This window comes from Podarcis erhardii (genome assembly GCF_964252035.2).
Source record: "Podarcis erhardii genome assembly, chromosome: 3".
In the NCBI taxonomy this organism is placed as follows: Eukaryota; Metazoa; Chordata; class Lepidosauria; order Squamata; family Lacertidae; genus Podarcis; species Podarcis erhardii.
The window spans coordinates 40,900,201-40,917,158 of NC_138507.1; the positions used below are offsets into that span (position 1 = coordinate 40,900,201).

Below are 16,958 nucleotides of genomic sequence, written 5' to 3' on the forward strand. Positions count from 1 at the left end.
CAGAAAATGTCCACATTTGAGGCAAGGGCATGTTCCAGCACTGAGGTGGCTCACTTTCAGGATCCCACTTTGCCCAAATATAGTGGTGGTGTTTCTGCAGCCTGAGAGGAGCTGAAGGACTGAGAAGAAATAATTCCACTTGTTTCAGGTAGGGGGAGTTTAGGGTTGGTGCTTGTAGCACTACAGCATCTTTTATTTTACTTTAAAATTCATGCTTGTGGTGGCAACGACTTTCTTTTTTTAATTGGAGGAACACCACTTGCATTCAAGGAGGTTCAGGGAGAAGCTGGAGCTCTCTTCCAGATTCTGGTGCTGCCACAACCAGCATTTTTAAATTGGTTGAAAAGAACAACAGCTGTCACCACCGCTGTAAGCATTTTTAAAAGAAAAGAAAGGGCTGCAGCAGCCAGCAGTAGTATTTTAAAAAGAAAAAAGAGAAAAGAGTCACTGTCACCAACACAACTGCCTGCCACAACCACCACAGTAAACCTCCCCCAACGCTTCTTTCTCCCAGCCTTAGCCAGCAAAGGGAAGCCATCTCTCCCGATTCACTAGTGATTAGGAGTAAAGATATTGGGTCCTCCCTTAAAGAGGGCACATGTTGCAGTGAGACCTGGCAACCATACCTTGTGTTGTGGGTGGGTTGATTGATTAGCCACAACACCAAATTGGTAGGTCCCTTGACGCTGGGTTTAATCAGGCCAATGGGACAAAGGCTAAACGGATCAAGGGACCTACAGTGGTGCCCCACAAGACGAAATTAATTCGTTCCGCAATTTTTGTCGTCTAGCGAATTTTTCGTCTTGCGAAGCACGAAATCCCATAGGAATGCATTGAAAATCAATTAATGCGTTCCTATGGTCAAAAAAAGTCCAAACAAAGCCAAATTTGGTACAACAAGAGTTTATTAACTGCTCTTTAAAGTCACACATACTGTAAAGAGCAGTTCAAAAATTGAAGGGAAAATAAATTAACTTTATAAACATGACAGAAAAACATTTAAAAATCAACAAAGTGTACAGTACATTTTCTAAGACTCTGGGGGACCACTCGAAGAAGGCTCCTCTTCCACTCTTTGCTTCTTGGTCAAGAACCTGTCCATAGTCTGCTGCTTTATCCGCCTTTTCAGCAGCTCCCTGAAAGACGACATGACCCTCGTATCATAAAAGTTCCCAGCGTCATGTGCCACGTGCTTCTCATGGTGGTGTAGATCTGCAAAAGTCTGCACCTCCTTCCACTTCTGGCAAATGTCCCTCAGTCTTTCGGAGGACAGCCGTTCCTCAGTTGCTTCCTCCTCTTCCAGTGAGGCCTGCTCCTGCGCAGCCTCTGCCTGCAGAACGTAGCCCTCCGTCGTCACAACCTCCAGGAACTCCGCTGCAAAGTCTTCAGCCGCAGGAACATCAGAACTGGCAGCCTCTCCATGCCTGACCACACTGTGGATGCCAGATCTTGTCTTGAACCGGTCAAACCAACCTCTGCTAGCCTTGAAGACTTCTGGCTCGGCTGAGGTTCCTGGCTGTTCCCGGATGAGGTCAGCGTGCAAGGCCTTGGCCTTCTCACAAATGACGGCCTCAGACACTGTGTCCCCTGCACGCTGCTTCTCTTCTATCCAGATGAGCAGCAACTTCTCGACCTCCTCCAGGACAGCTGGGCGGTTCTTCACGATCCTGGTGACTCCCTTGGCTGCATCAGTCGCCAGGATCTTCTCCCTCATCTTCAGGATGGTCCCGATGGTCGATGGGTTCCTGCCGTACTCCCTGGCGATGTCCGTCACACGCATTCCGCCGTCGTGCTTCCAGATGATCTCCTTCTTCATTTCCAGCGTCACCTTCTCCTTCTTCCTCTCGCCGGCCACCGCAGCAGCAGTCTTCTTGGGTCCCATGGCAGCACAGCTCCTACCTTCGTAAACTCAGAAACAGAAAAAAAAATCAGTGATGTGCTTCAAACCCCAAAAATACAAAAGCAGCCAGCCACCCACCACACAGAAATTAAAACCCAGAACCAAGGCCTTGAATCCCAAGCACCCCAACCCCAAATCCAAAATCCAAAAACCCCCAAAAAAGTTTTAAAAGTTTAGCTTACCAAATGGATGAAAGAGAAGTTCTGGAAAAGCTTCAACAATCAACCACCGACGTCCTCAGAAACCTCAAATGGCTGCAAAATAAGTTTAGGAAAAGCTTCAAAAATCACCAATGTCTTCAAAAACCTCAACTGCTCCCACAGACACGCACCAACCCACCCACAACACAGAAATTGCAAACCCCTCCCCAACTGCTCCCCCAGCCCCTCCCCAACTGCTGCAAACCCCTCCCCAACTGCTTCCCCACCCAGACAAAAAAAAATTTCAAAAAATAACAACATGGCCAGCACTCAGAAATTCAAACTCAGAAAATTTTTCAAAAAAAATCAACCTGGCCCAGTGGTCACAGAAAATCATAAAAATTCCCAAAAAAGGCCCACAAGCCCCCAGATTATCGCAAACCCCTTCCCAACACCAAGTCCTTGAATCCCAAACACCCCAACCCAAAATCCAAAACCCCCCAAAAAAGTTTTAAAAGTTTAACTTACCAAATGGATGAAAGAGAAGTTCTGGAAAAGTTCTGGAAAAGTTTTGGAAAATCTTCAAAAGTGAGCAAAGTCTGAGAAAAGGCTACCAAACCACGTGCTAACAGTTGCTCCTCGAAGTCAAGTCGCAACTGCAGCTGCTCAAGCTAAGCACCCTTGGTTTTAACGGTTTTTACACAAAGGAAACAAAGTCGCGAGACGTTTTCGTTTTGCGAAGCAAGCCCATAGGGGAATTCGTCTTGCGAGGCAAATCGCGGGCGAAAAAACCTTTCGTCTAGCGAGTTTTTTGTCTTGCGAGGCATTCGTCTTGCGGGGCACTACTGTATTTATATCTATGCACATGACCCAAAGCTTCCTCTTTCGGTGTGTGCATCAGAACACCCACCCACCTCTCCCTATATTTAGGGCTTGCACGCTTGACCTTGCTATGCCGTCGTGTGTTGTCTGTCATTGGGACAGGGGCATGGCAGGAATTTTCCCCACTTGGCTGATTGGCTGTTGCCATTTGGGTTTCGCCTGCTGCGTAGCAAATCATCACAACTTGTAAGGTTGCGGATAGGCTCTGGTTCAGGTGATAGGGATGGGGGAACACTCTCGCCATCCCTATGTGAAGAGTATTCCGTTAAAGGAATCCAGGGACTCAATGGTTTGGTCAACCCCTGTGAGGGGGTTGTGCCCGTGCCTGAGTCCAGAGGGGCATTTGGGTGGTGGAGATAGCCTGTTCCCGGCTTTCCGCTTATCCAGGTGTTCACCCTTGGCTGACCTATGCTGATGCCCTGGGTCAGTGCTACCTTCAATGGTGCAGGAAGATAATTGAACCAGAGCCTATGCAACCACTCACTTGCTGTCATCAATAAAGTTGTGGCCTAAGTTCTGCCAAAAACCAAACCAAAATTTGAGTCTGAATTTATTTAAGGGGGAGGTTTAAACACGCAAATGCAGGAACCACTTTCTGTCCCTAGTGAGCACCTGTCCCTTCTAAATCTCTCTGGATGTGCTTCTCTAACACTGTTTCATACCCTCCAACATTTCTCTGATGAAAATAGGGGCATCCATTCTCATGGCTAAATTATCTTAATGTTATTGAGATAGGTTGCATTCAATGTGGTGTTAAGGTCAACCAGCATGCAAGGGTTTCGCCTTCCATAACAGAATGCTCTCTCCCTCACCTCCTAAATCTGTTCTGGGGGTTCCCCCAAATCTCTGAAGCAGGTTTGGGGGTGCCGTGGGGCATGCATGGGCAGAGGACAAATCCCCTTGCAGCACAAAAAAATTGAATGTTACCCATGAAGCACATATTTGAAAAGCATAAAAGAAAGTTCTTAGAACCACCATATCCGACAGGGAAATTAAAATTTCAAGGTTCTTTAAAGGGCATTTAGCTAGATTATACTCCAAATTACACTGGAGAAGTGAGGTTTGTTGAGAGGATCAGTGTCTAAGAGTAGCAATAGGATGTGATGCTTCTCCCAAAAAAAAAAAAATTTAAACCAGAGGCTGGTGCCGAGATATTGCTGTTCCAGTTGCCAAGGGAAGCTTACAACTAAATCGTTTCATACCTTGTGCAGAGCTCTGAGGATCCCGAATGAATCATGTTTATTCTGATGATTCACACAGGCCCTGAAAGAAGGTCTGTCTCTGAATGGAATAGCTCTTCCCTTTGGCTTGTCTGAATAAGGGCTTGGTGTTTCTTTTTCTTTCTTTCTTTCTTTTAATATACGGCTAAGTTTCACTACACATATGCTACTTAGATATCCTCACCCCTCCCCTTTTTGTTTAATTTGACACTGTAAAAATGCAGGCATGAGTACATTTTGTACTGTGCTGCAAAGCGAGGCGTGTGGGATTTATTCCTTTGTGGCTGCTTCCTTATTAGCCTTTTTATCAGCCGTTTCAGAAATGGATGTCATGGTCAAATTTCCCTGGAAGGATTCCATCCTCCATGCAGAGGGCAGCAAGGCTGGGAGACTGAATGAACAGCACATTAGCAGTGGTCAGTCAGAGTAATATATAAAGAGCCTCAGGAAACCTGATTACTGAAGGGCCCAGTGTTTGAAATTCTTTCCCTCTATTTGCACTCTAGACTCAATTCCTGACTCGGTTATTTTTCTGTTTATCTCATGGGTGCCAGACTGTTGCTGGAAACATTGGTAGTCTGCTGTAACCCACGGGGAAAATATTTTGATGAATCTGATATAGTGTGATCTGATAAAATGAATGTTCACTAAAGATAGCTTGTAACAGCGCGCGCGCGCACACACACACACACACACACGAAGAGAGTTTAACAGGGACCAAAAATAGATAAACACATGCCATCATTTCTGAGCAGGTTGTATATTGCATTTATGTACACATTTGTACGCAATGCTGAAACACAGAGCAACATTCACTGGCCAGTTTGCAGTTCTCTGACAGGGCTCAAAACTTGGAACTGGAAACACTCTGGTATTCCAGGGATGTGTCAAAAAAGCTCTGAGGTCGCAGAATCCAGTAAGCTAGGTTTGCTAAATCTGTCAAGTAACCACTTCAGGAAAAGAAAAGGAAATCCACCTCCCTCCACCCACTGCCTAGCTCCATCTTAGCTCTCTAGGAACTATAGAAGAAAAACCCACAGCTAGATTTGCTGGGTATTCAGGCTTCAGTGCCTATGAGATGACTGGCTAAAAAACACATTGCATCCCTTTTGGCACTAACCGACAAATCAGTTGAATCAACAGGTTGCTAGGCAACCACAAAGATCGAAACTTCAGCTTAACCATTTCATATCTGCAGCACAAATGGGAGGGGGCAGATTTGGAAAGAACTGCAGCAGCACATCAGGGAGCGGGAATCTGTTAGGACCACAAAATCTAGGCAAAGCAGGTGCCTTAGGAAGGAGTGTGCAAGAAGCATAGGGCCAAGGATAGACAATCAGGGGTAGGAGGACGAGGCCTAGGAAGGGAGGAGAAAGCAGAGGAGAAGCAGGTAGAAAGACGTGATGGGAATAGAAAGTAGTGAGTGATCAAAGAACCTGCCAGAGGAAAGAGAGGCTGTGTACACACCATACATTTAAAGCATATTCCCCCTCCCCAAAGCACTAGTGCTGGGAATAATAATAATAATAATAATAATAATAATAATAATAATAATAATTTATTATTTGTACCCTGCCCATCTGGCTGGGTTTCCCCAGCCACTCTGGGCGGCTTCCACAAAGACCAAAAATACACTAATATGCCATGCATTATAAACTTCCCTGAACAGGGCTGCCTTAAGATGTCTTCTGAATGTCAGGTAGTTGTTTATCTCTTTGACATCTGATAGGAGGGCGTTGTAGCACTGTGAGGAATAAGCTACAGTTCCCAGGATTCTGATTCTGATTCTTCTTCTTCTTCGGGTGCTTAATGTATGGTATATATGCATCATGAGTCTGTCAAATGTCAGATCCTGTCAAATATCAAACATCAGATTCCAAATATATATGTGAAAAATGCTGCTTGTCAAACACTGCAATTTAAATCCATGCATTTAATATTTGATTATTCTCCTGCCTCAGAGTGTTCAGGAGATGATTCTGAGAATTTTGTGGTAAAGGCAGTTTCCCTCCCCTTAGCTCTAGACTACTTGTATGAGTTCCTCTAGGAATTCCTTGGGGAAATCTGTGAATATAAAGTAGATGCATTCTGAATAAACACATTTATTTCTGTGTGGTGCTCACTAGGGATGAACGCCATACATAAATAAAACTGTGGAGAATTTTAAACTTAGTAAATAACTCTCAGCACCAGAAAACTCAGAAGATATTTGTGGCCAGCAACTGTGTGCAATGTGGCTTCCTTTTTATTATTATTTACCTTTATTTGTAAATGGTATGTCTTGTTAAAATGTTTTTCTTTCTTTCTTTTTTTAAAGGTACATCAGCTTTGTTTTCCTGATTTGTAGGCAGAGGAAAGTTCTTTTCATTTTTTACCAATAAATTTAGGCTTTATTTAGTAGGGGTCACAATTTAGGTTGCAACAGATTGTTTTAATTAAGCTGTTCTTAGTCAGGACACAAGCAGACAGTATAGTTTTAAAAAACAGACAGATTCTACACAGTGGTGGTGAAATAACCAACAATGCTATGCCAGGATTAACCATTTCTGAAGGCAAAAGCCAGGTGGCTTAACACACAATGATGATTTATGTCCAAATTAGAGGGCCATGGAAAACGACACGAGACTTAGAGCTAAACTTACCAAGAGTTTTGGGGCCAGGTCCACCAAATTCAGACCCACCCACCATATTTTTCCATGCATAGCACGCCCCTGTGTATAAGACACCCCTATTTTGGGGGACTCAAAATTAAGAAAATGGGGGGAGATTGCACCCATGTATAAGACTACCCCCCTTTTTAACATTATTTTTTAGTAAAAGAAACCTAGTCTAATACACGGAAAAGTACTGTCTGTCTGTCTGTCTGTCTGTCTGTCTATCTATCATCTATCTATCTATCTATCTATCTATCTATCTATCTATCTATCTATCTATCTATCTAATCTATCTATCTCTATCATCTATCTATCTATCTATCATCTATCTATCTATCTATCTATCTATCTATCTATCTATCTATCTATCTAATCTATCTATCATCTATCTATCTATCATCTATCTATCTATCTATCTTATTAAGTTTTACACTGCACATTTAAATTCAAACATCAAACATCATCATCATCATCATTATCATCATCATTTAGGATTCCCTGAATCCTTACAATCCCCTCCACCCTTCCATGGTTACCATTTTCAATCTTTTTCAACTGCTGAGCATATGTATATTTGATGGATACATGGAGGGAAGCTTGAAAGCTGTGTCACTGATGCTCACTGTAAACAAGGGAGCAAGTAGATATAGTTCTCATTTTAGTGTGAACCTACCTAACTAATTCACACTTCCTGAAACAATGCATGAGCTGAAATGCAACTATCCTTCAAAATTTGCATTTTCTCTGATGAAGCTTTTCAACCAAATGTCAAAATAATCCATACAATTCAAAATGTATATACTCTCTGTTGTTGTTGTTGTTGTTGTTGTTGTTGTTGTTGTTGTTGTTGTTGTTTTAATGCCTTTAGTAGTATGGCATGGGGGCACGTCCTGAAGAGAAATTGATAGGCAACATAGCAATAAAACATGGAAACATGGTTAGCTGGAGGTTTGGCTGTTTAAGAGAGAGTTCACTAAATCATAAAACACTGACATTTTAAGAAAAATACCAACAGCAACATAAACCTTTCACACTAATGAGTTGTGAACAACTGTGTGAATAGACTGTAGGGGCAGAAGTCTCATTCTTGAGCAACATTTCTCTCTCTCTCAATTCTAGAGATTTGCAGATTGCATTTGTTTTTCCATAAAAACCCTTAAACAATGAAAAAAAGAAAAAGAAATACTGAGTGATTTATGGGTGTATAGCTGTGTTTACAAAACGATGTGCTTGAGGTTTCCAAGGAATCCCAGCAGACCAACCCTGGATGTTACACACCCCAAATTAATTAAAGCATTTACAAGATAAGCCTTCTTATCACCAGAAACCATTGCCAAACTTACAGTTTTCACAAAGCCTTGTGTTTAAATTTCCTTTTATATCTCGAATCAAAGCTCAACTCAAGGGCAAACCTTATTGTTTTATCAACAACAGAAAGGGGAAAACTCACATTCTGTTTGCGTGACATATCACTTGGACTAGAGCTGCGTCTGTTCCTTCTTCATTCCCCTTCCCCCCATCAGACAACAGACACACACAAACATTTCCTTCATGTAATTGCTCCTTTTCTGCTCTTGCAGTGTCATTTCTCAGAGCAAGATGTCTTCAGGTGCCAGAAAATGGAAACAAGTGAATGATTCCTTCCCTCGTTCACACACCATGCACCCAAAATATAAAACAAAAACAAATCCCTGGCAAATAAATTTGGCCAAGCTCCCTAATGCTAGCCAGACGTTTATATTTCCATTAGAGAAACAGTACAAAACTCTGAAATCTTCTCAGGATGTTCAATTATGATAGATAAGATTTTCTTTTCTTTTTTAAAAAATAGGAACACAGGAAGCTGCCTTATTACTGAGAAAGACCATTGGCCCATCTAACTTAGTGTTGTCTGCATGGGCAAAAGCTCTCCAATGTTTCAGATGTGGTTTTTCCAGCCCTACTGGGAAATGCTGGAATCACACCTGTCCCCTAGCCACACCAGCCTACATATTCCCTCTTGGAAAGTTCTAGCCTGAAGCTCAAACTCTACCAGTTTTGAATCATTCGTGTTAAGTCTGTGGGAGTTTCTGAGTGGTATTTCTCTATCTCAGACTCATATGGGCGAGATGCGAAAACGGCGTAAGCATAAAAATGTATACCCCACAAGCAACTTGTCAGTACTCTTGGCACATCTTGCGGGGTTGGGAAACTGATAGGAAATTGGATAAACAAAACCCCAGAATATGGAAGTGCTGACCTGGGTCTTCCTTGCCCTTTAACATTTGGAATAAGGTTCTCTGAAGGAGTGCCTTCTCCTCCTGTATTGTGCGTTCTCCTTCTGCTAAGGCCTTCAGTGGAGGCCCTCTCAAGTCTCCTACCCAATCCCAACTGTCAGCTGAGATGAGGGCACAAAGGAGAGAGTCTTTTCAGTTATGGAACTCCAAAGAGCTGTCAGTGGGTGTACAACCCATGGAATATCTATTATTTCACTAGTTCTGTGCTGTTTGGTCGAATGTTACTGTGAACTGAATTTTTATTGCTGTTATTGTTTCCTCTGAAGTTTGTAGAATTACTTTTAGGAAAGGCAGGACACTTCGTTTAAAAAAAGAAAAGAAAGAAAGCTAATAAATGGGAATAATTCTCTTCTCACTTGAAAATACTGGTGCCAAAATCTCATCTCAAATAGCTGTAATTTGCGTACAACGAGTGAGGTCTGTCCTAGAAAATGTGCTCATCAACACATAATATGGTTTTAGGAATTGTTCCCTTGGGGAGCATTTGTCCAGCTGGAGTCATGATGGGGAAAGTTACTGTTCTACTACAAATAGATGTCAGCTCCATTGTCCAAGCAATGACTTGTGCTCTCAGAACTGAAGAGCTGATCTACACTTCACTTGCGATCCATTATAATTTCTTAGGTTGGTGCCCATGTCAAAGTAAAGGTGTCCAAACAAACGTATGGGATTATGTACAACACATCAAATGGGGGCAAGTGTGATGCTCCCCCCTTTTTACAGACCTGGAGAAAGTAGGGTAAATGAGATTATAGTTATGCATGTAAGAAGGTACTGATCTCAGTTCATCCTCATATTCATTGCAAGCAGACCGTTTCCACTCCACTGCAGTTTCACCTATGATAAAAACATTATTTGTCTCCACTATAGCAAAATTTGACCTAATAAACTACATAGTCAGTTATATAATCAATGACATTATCAGTACATTATTCAACACCATTCACTTCTCTGCAAAGGAAACACATATTGGGGGAGGGAAGAATACAGTGGTACCTCGGGTTACATACGCTTCAGGTTACAGACTCCACTAACCCAGAAATATTACCTCAGGTTAAGAACTTTGCTTCAGGATGAGAACAGAAATTGTGCAGTACTGGCGCAGCAGCAGGAGGAGGCCCCATTAGCTAAAGTGGTGCTTCAGGTTAAGAATAGTTTCAGGTTAAGAACAGACCTCCGGAACGAATTATATTAACCCGAGGTACCACTGTAATCAACAAGATATGTATTGTTTGTGAACTGAAAACAACAACAGTGAATACTGATTGTCTTCACTGGATTGATTTCTGTTCTGGGCACTGGATGAAAATGCAGACTCCAGTAATTTCTGCTCCCATTTCAGCAGGATTCATCAACATCCCCACCTGTGGTATATAGCAGGAGTGGAGGACCTCTGGCATCAAGACCAAAGGTGGCCAATCAAGACCCTCCCCAGCATCTACCCCTCCCAGGCACTGTTCCATATTCTTGTCAAGTGTTTTTCCTGGCTGGAATATGTCCTTGAGTTGTTGTGGCATGGCTTTTTGCTTGCTAGGATGAAGAGATGTAGGAGAGAGTTGTAGAAACCTCAGGCTTTTGTGTGGATGGAATGTAGCTTAATGTACAGATGCAATCTTCTCATCCGTTGCTGTGCCCAGTCTTGGCTCTGATCCTGGCTAGCATTGGTGTGCGGCTCCTGGGAGGCTGCCCAGAAGAGAATGTGGTCCTCAGGCTGATACCATCCATGATAGAAAAGAGGATGATTTCAAGCCCCAATGCCTGTTTATTCTACAATCTTGAAAATAAATGTTCTAGTTGTTTATGCAAAGTTTGTCTTAAAATTAAGTCACTAATTAAAACTTTTATTGTTAATCTGCAAGATGTGCTCTAAAATGCACAGACTTGGATATTTCAGGGAGCAGTCAAACATTCTACTGAGAGAGAGAGAGAGAGAGAGAGAGGAAATAAGTTTTCCCCCCATTACAGAGAAAGACAGCTGGTAATCATTTTAAAGATATAACTACTAGAACATGTTGTTGATGCTAGTCAGCACATTCTAACAATCTAACATATACTGGAAATTTGGCCATATAAATGCTAGGCAGTTATTAAAGCGAAAATGACATACAATCCAACCTGCTTCAGAAGTTCAAACCTGCATTTGATAATCATAAATTCGTTAGTTATTTTCTCACTGTTAAGATAACAAGTTTCCTAAAGGGCAATTATTTCAGATTTTCATCTAGCGCCTACTAGTATTTATTTATTTAATAACGAAATGTACGTCCTGCCTTAGAAGATTTTATCATAAACATGCATATAACAATAATGTGTACAATTCCATGATAATGTGCAACTAAACAGCTTGCTGTAAATTATGTAATAGATCCTGAGAAAGCCTCCCCCCTTTTTGTTCTTTTCTCTCATATAAAACATGGAATTTGCTGCATTCCCCCACTACAAAAAATATTAATTTTTCTTACATTATGGATTCAGCCAAATAACTGCAAGCAAATAATTAGGTTATTGTTTTGTTTGTTATAATGTTATGTATTTTTCTGTTTTTGTACTGTAAACAGCCCTGCAAGCCTCAGATGAAAGATGGTACATGAATTTAATAAATAATAAAAACAACCCAATAAATGTCTCCTTGATCACGTAACTGAAATAATTGCACATCATTTTCATACGTGCCCTTGCCTCTACTTACCTCCCCTTCCTCTGTTCTTTCTCCTGTATAATATTTTAGATTGTAAGCTTGTTCTCCATAAAACTCACTGAACACTAATGGTGGCATATAAACCATTGTTATCATCATGTAAATCAGGGATTGGTTGTGCTGGCGAGGGATGATGGAAGTTGGAGCCCAACCTTATATGGGCAGCACTACTTTCGCTGTCCCTAATGTTACAAAAAGTCAAGTATTTTAGAAAATGATTGTCCAGGCCAGTGGTTCTCAAACTTTTTTCTCTGGGCCACATTTTCAGAATAAAAATTTGCTCATTCCACACCATTTAAAATATATATATATATGGCAAGAAGTACATTGGGAAACAAACAAACAAAAAACAACTTCTAGTGGTTCTTGATTTATAAATAGAACAGGCTTCCTCAACCTTGGCCCTCCAGATGCTTTTGGCCTGCAACTCCCATGATCCCTAGCTAGTAGGACCAGTGGTCAGGGATGATGGGAACTGTAGTCTCAAAACATCTGGAGGGTCGAGTTTGAGGAAACCTGACATAGAACACAACTGCTTTATAATATGATCATGGGACAGCCAGAAAGTATAAAACAATGCAGCTACATAATAACATGAATCATTCCCAAAATGACTGAATCTTCCTGCCACACTTGCCATCCTCTCCTGCCACACCCTTTGAGAACCACTGGTCCAGGCTAAGCAGAAACAGACTTTCCTAACATTAGCATACCTACAGATCCACTGGTTTGTTTGCTCAACTTTATGCCAGATTTAATTCCTAGAAAGAAACACAAAGTTGCACTGAATGCACTTATGATTGCTAGAATTGTTTATCTTTGGCAGCATAAGGAGATGCCTTCAAAATGAGAGTGATTGGGGGTGTGGGGGTTATTAGTAAAAACAGCAACATATATCATATCCTGAAATGCATTTGATCATATTGATGAACTACAGAGTTCAGTAGCTGGGCATATAAAGAACTTTTTGTCACTGGGTCATAATCACTTGAATGGTTAACTCCCATATATAGTTTCATATTCTGCTCATTGTAAATGCATTGTATTTAACATAATTCAATTAATGAAAAACCCCTCTTTTGTTAAACATGAAGCTTAAAAATGCCAGGAAATTGCAACTGTTAAGGGCCGCACCCTTAAGAGACCTATTATTTAGGCAATAAAGATATGGTATGTTATCCTTTTTGTGGTTAGTTCCAGCTTCATCACTACTTTGGAGCTGGATGGCTGTCAACAGCAGAGTGTTGGACCCAAGTCCCAGATTTGTCCAGTGACTCAAACCAACTCCTGGAGCCTATGCTTGTAAACACACACAGAAATTACCACGATTCACATGTTCACCTGAGATCAGAAATGGAAATATGCCAGTAAATACAAGTGGTATTCTGTATCATTAGGTTCTTCTTGTTTTTTAGGTTGCGTGTTCAGACCTTTAAACCTCCCCCTTAAATAAATTCAGACAAGACTCAAATTCTGGTTTGTTTTTTCGCAGAATTTAGGCCACAACTTTATTGATTACAGCAAGTGAATGGTTGCATAGGCTCTTGTTCAACTAGCTCCCTGCACCGTTGCAGGTAGCGCTGACCCACGGCACCAGCATAGGTCAGCCTAGGGTGAACACCTGGATAAGTGGAAAGCCGGGAGCATGCTATCTCCGCCACCCAAATGTCCCTCTGGACTCAGGCATGGGCACAACCCCCTCACAGGGGTTGACCAAACCATCAAGTCCCTGGATTCCTTTAACGGAATACCCTTCACATAGGGATGGTGAGAGCATTCTCCCATCCCTATCACCTGAACCAAAGCCTATCCGCAACCTTACAAGTTGTGACGATTTGCTACACAGCTGGCAAAACCCAAATGGCACCAGCCAATCAGCCAAGTGGGGAAAATTCCTGCCGTGCCCCTGTCCCAATGACAGATGACACATGACGGCATAACAAGGTCTAGCGTGCAAGCCCTAAATATAGGGAGAGGTGGGCGGGTGTTACGATGCACTCACCGTAAGAGGAAGCTCTGGGTCACGTGCATAGGTATATATAGGTCCCTTGATCCATTTAGCTTGCGTCCCATTGGCCTGATTAAACCCAGCATCAAGGGACCTACCAATTAGGTGTTGTGGCTAATCAATCAACCCACCCACAACACAAGGTATGGTTGCCAGGTCTCACTGCAACACGTGCCCTCTTTAAGGGAGGACCCGATTTCTCAAATGTTACTTACATAATTGTGTAATTTTCTGTATCTTTTAATATTTACCTTCCACTGAAATTGACTATGTAATTAATTATATTAGTTTCAGCCGCAGTGGATAGTGAGATGAACAACAGCGGTTTTAGTGGAAGTTGAACTGTAGTGGAATCGAAACAGCACTGATTGCAGCAAACATAGCAGGATGCAAATCACTACCTAGTCATTGGTTCCCCACCTATGGTCTAAATGGAAAAATAGGTGCACACCTTACCCTTTTTGGTACTTCTGCTATTAAATTCATAATGCCAGTCTGCTTCCCATAGCTGAAATAGTAGAAATTCCAAAGCACAGCTGACCCTGGGCAAGAATTTTTGAGCTGACTGGAGCTTACACTCACCTAAGAGTGACTCATTAACATTGAGAATAACATTGCAAGCATACCTGAATTTCTATTTAGCCATATGACTAAACATTCTTTAATTTCATTAATGCACATTAGCAGGATAAGGTTGAGTGGATGAACAGAAGGACATTCAAAAGCAGGTATAAAGTTCTCCACACATAGATAAAGTTTATTAAATGACTGCTTTCTACTACAACCTCTTTGGAAAAAAATATAAAAGCTCAGTTTGCTAGTTTCTCTGATATATATATATATATATATATATATATATGCGTGCAACAACACAGAATCGTTTGTAGCAAATCCATTTAAAGGCAGTGAAACTGTAAGCAGCATGCAGTATATTTTTTAAAAAACAGCTCATTCCCATTACCAAGCATTTTGGGGGCACAAATCAGCTATTGGCAGGGCAACCCTAGGTATATTTGATCAGAAACTGAGTGCAACTGACTCCCTAGTAAGTATGTTAAGGACTGCAGCCAAAGAGTGCCTCCAGGCAGGCCACCACTATTTTGCAAGAGGAATTTGAGTGCAAACTGGAAATACATATGTGCAGTTAGAATGGATTAAAGTGCTCTGTTATCCTAGAGCAGGTGTAGGCAAACTCGGCCCTCCAGAAGTTTTGGGACTACAATTCCCATCATCCCTGACCACTGGTCCTGTTAGCTAAGGATGATGGGAGTTGTAGTCCCAAAACATCTGGAGGGCCGAGTTTGCCTATGCCTGTCCTAGAGCAATACATCCAATTTTTGAAAAAGCCTAACAGACCAAAAGGAGGTTCATTTAGAAAGAGGAGGAGCTCCCCTGTTAGACTACTTGCAATGTATCAATCACTCATAAGTTCCTTGAAGTAGCACCCCACACAGCCCATTTCAAGCTTTCTCTCCCACTCCTGCAAATAACCTAGGTCAGGGGAAGGAGAGGCAGAGGTGGCAGGGGTTGCAATGATGAATTCAGCTTCTCAGCTGTTATGTACTAAGCTTGGATCCTAGAACAATAGGCAGGAAGGATCCTAGAATGCAATAGCTGATTGGCTTGCAGGAGAAGACCAATCAGGCTCCAGGAGGAAGTTAATCAGCCTATTAGGCTGGTAGGATCGTAGAATGCAACAACTGATTGGCCTGCAGGAGAAGACCAATCAGCCTCCAGCAGGGAAGCAGAATCAGCCAATCAGACGGGACTCATTGTGTAAATTATGTATATAAAAGCCTGAGGTTTGGGGAAAAATTCAATCACTGTTTCACAAGCTGCAATAAAAAGCATGAAATCACTGCAGAACTCTGAGTATATTTCATCAGCAAAGCTTGCTTTCCCGCTGGTTTCACTGGTTATAATGCTAGTGCTCCTGTCCCAGTTTCTGACATTCCTTCTACACTGCTTTACCTACTGTGTTAGGGAATTGTGTTTTTTTTAAAATCAATATCACATTATATAATGTCAAATTTCATTCACACCAGTGGCCATGGTGTGACACAACAGTAGAGGTCACTGAACATGTATCCACACTTTATGCACATGTGTGCTTCTATTTCCCCATGTTCCCCCATGTTAGAGTTGCCAAGTATCATGTCTTGTCATCTGCACTTTTAAAAATACAGTAATGATCACTGGGTGTTAACTATAAAAGCAAAAGAGGGAAATAATGTATTGATTATAAGATGTGGTTCCTTACTGAACATATTCTACTTCTTTTGCTTGTTTTCTCTTTATCAATATTGTTATTTTGTGAGATAATGGTGGGAAATTGTGTGTGCGCCACCCTTTAAATTAGTGAGTTTATGCTGGTGTTACTCCCAGTTTTATTTATTTTCTGGTATTAGCAAACTTATAAATGTGCATTATTACTACAGTGGTACCTCGGGTTACATACGCTTCAGGTTACAGACACTTCAGGTTACAGACTCCGCTAACCCAGAAATAGTACCTCAGGTTAAGAACTTTGCTTCAGGATGAGAACAGAAATCGTGCTCCAGAGGCACGGCGGCAGAGGGAGGCTCCATTATCTAAGGTGGTGCTTCAGGTTAAGAACAGTTTCAGGTTAAGAACGGCCCTCCGAATGAATTAAGTTCTTAACCTGAGGTACCACTGTACCAATGATCTGTTCTACTAAGATTCTTGCTTAAAGTTACCACAATAAAAAAATGGGAGTGGGTGGGAACTTATATGCAGAAGCGCTAAAATAACTGCCCAGGCCTGTTTCAGTCATCATCACAAAATTTTTAAACAACAAGAACAAAACATGTTTTCTTAATGTGTTGGGGGGGGGGAAGAGATTGAATATTTATTAGAAGAGACACAGAATGAGCCAAAGAAGCAGACCTGCATCAGGCAAGCTAGATTTTTCTCAGGAGCAAGCTGATGTCCCCAACCAAAGAGGTCAGGAAACAGGAGGCTTCTTTGTCTGGGAATTGCTCTGCTAAGCAAGCTTCTGTACTCTGTTAGCACTGCTGGGTGACAACCACAAGTGAATGGCTACTTAGAGAGTTTTGCTTATTGTGCCATGGAAAATGAGGTTCAGCACTTGTCTGTGCTCAGAGTTAAACACAGGTAAATCCTTTGCTGACTGTGTTTGGTTGGTTCCAGAAACAGAAC

At 41.8% G+C, this 16,958-nt stretch overlaps 1 protein-coding gene across 1 annotated transcript; it reads right to left on the reverse strand.

Moving 5' to 3' along the window:
* Positions 1–887: 887 nt before the first annotated feature.
* LOC309337542 (putative CENPB DNA-binding domain-containing protein 1) lies at positions 888–2,125 on the reverse strand. Its single transcript, XM_081854114.1, has 2 exons — positions 1,400–2,125; positions 888–1,324 (listed from the first exon to the last, which is right to left on the reverse strand). The coding sequence occupies exons 1-2, from the start codon at positions 1,880–1,882 to the stop codon at positions 1,031–1,033; spliced, it is 777 nt and encodes a 258-aa protein (XP_081710240.1). The 5' UTR covers positions 1,883–2,125; the 3' UTR covers positions 888–1,030.
* Between the last annotated feature and the right edge of the window lie 14,833 nt (positions 2,126–16,958).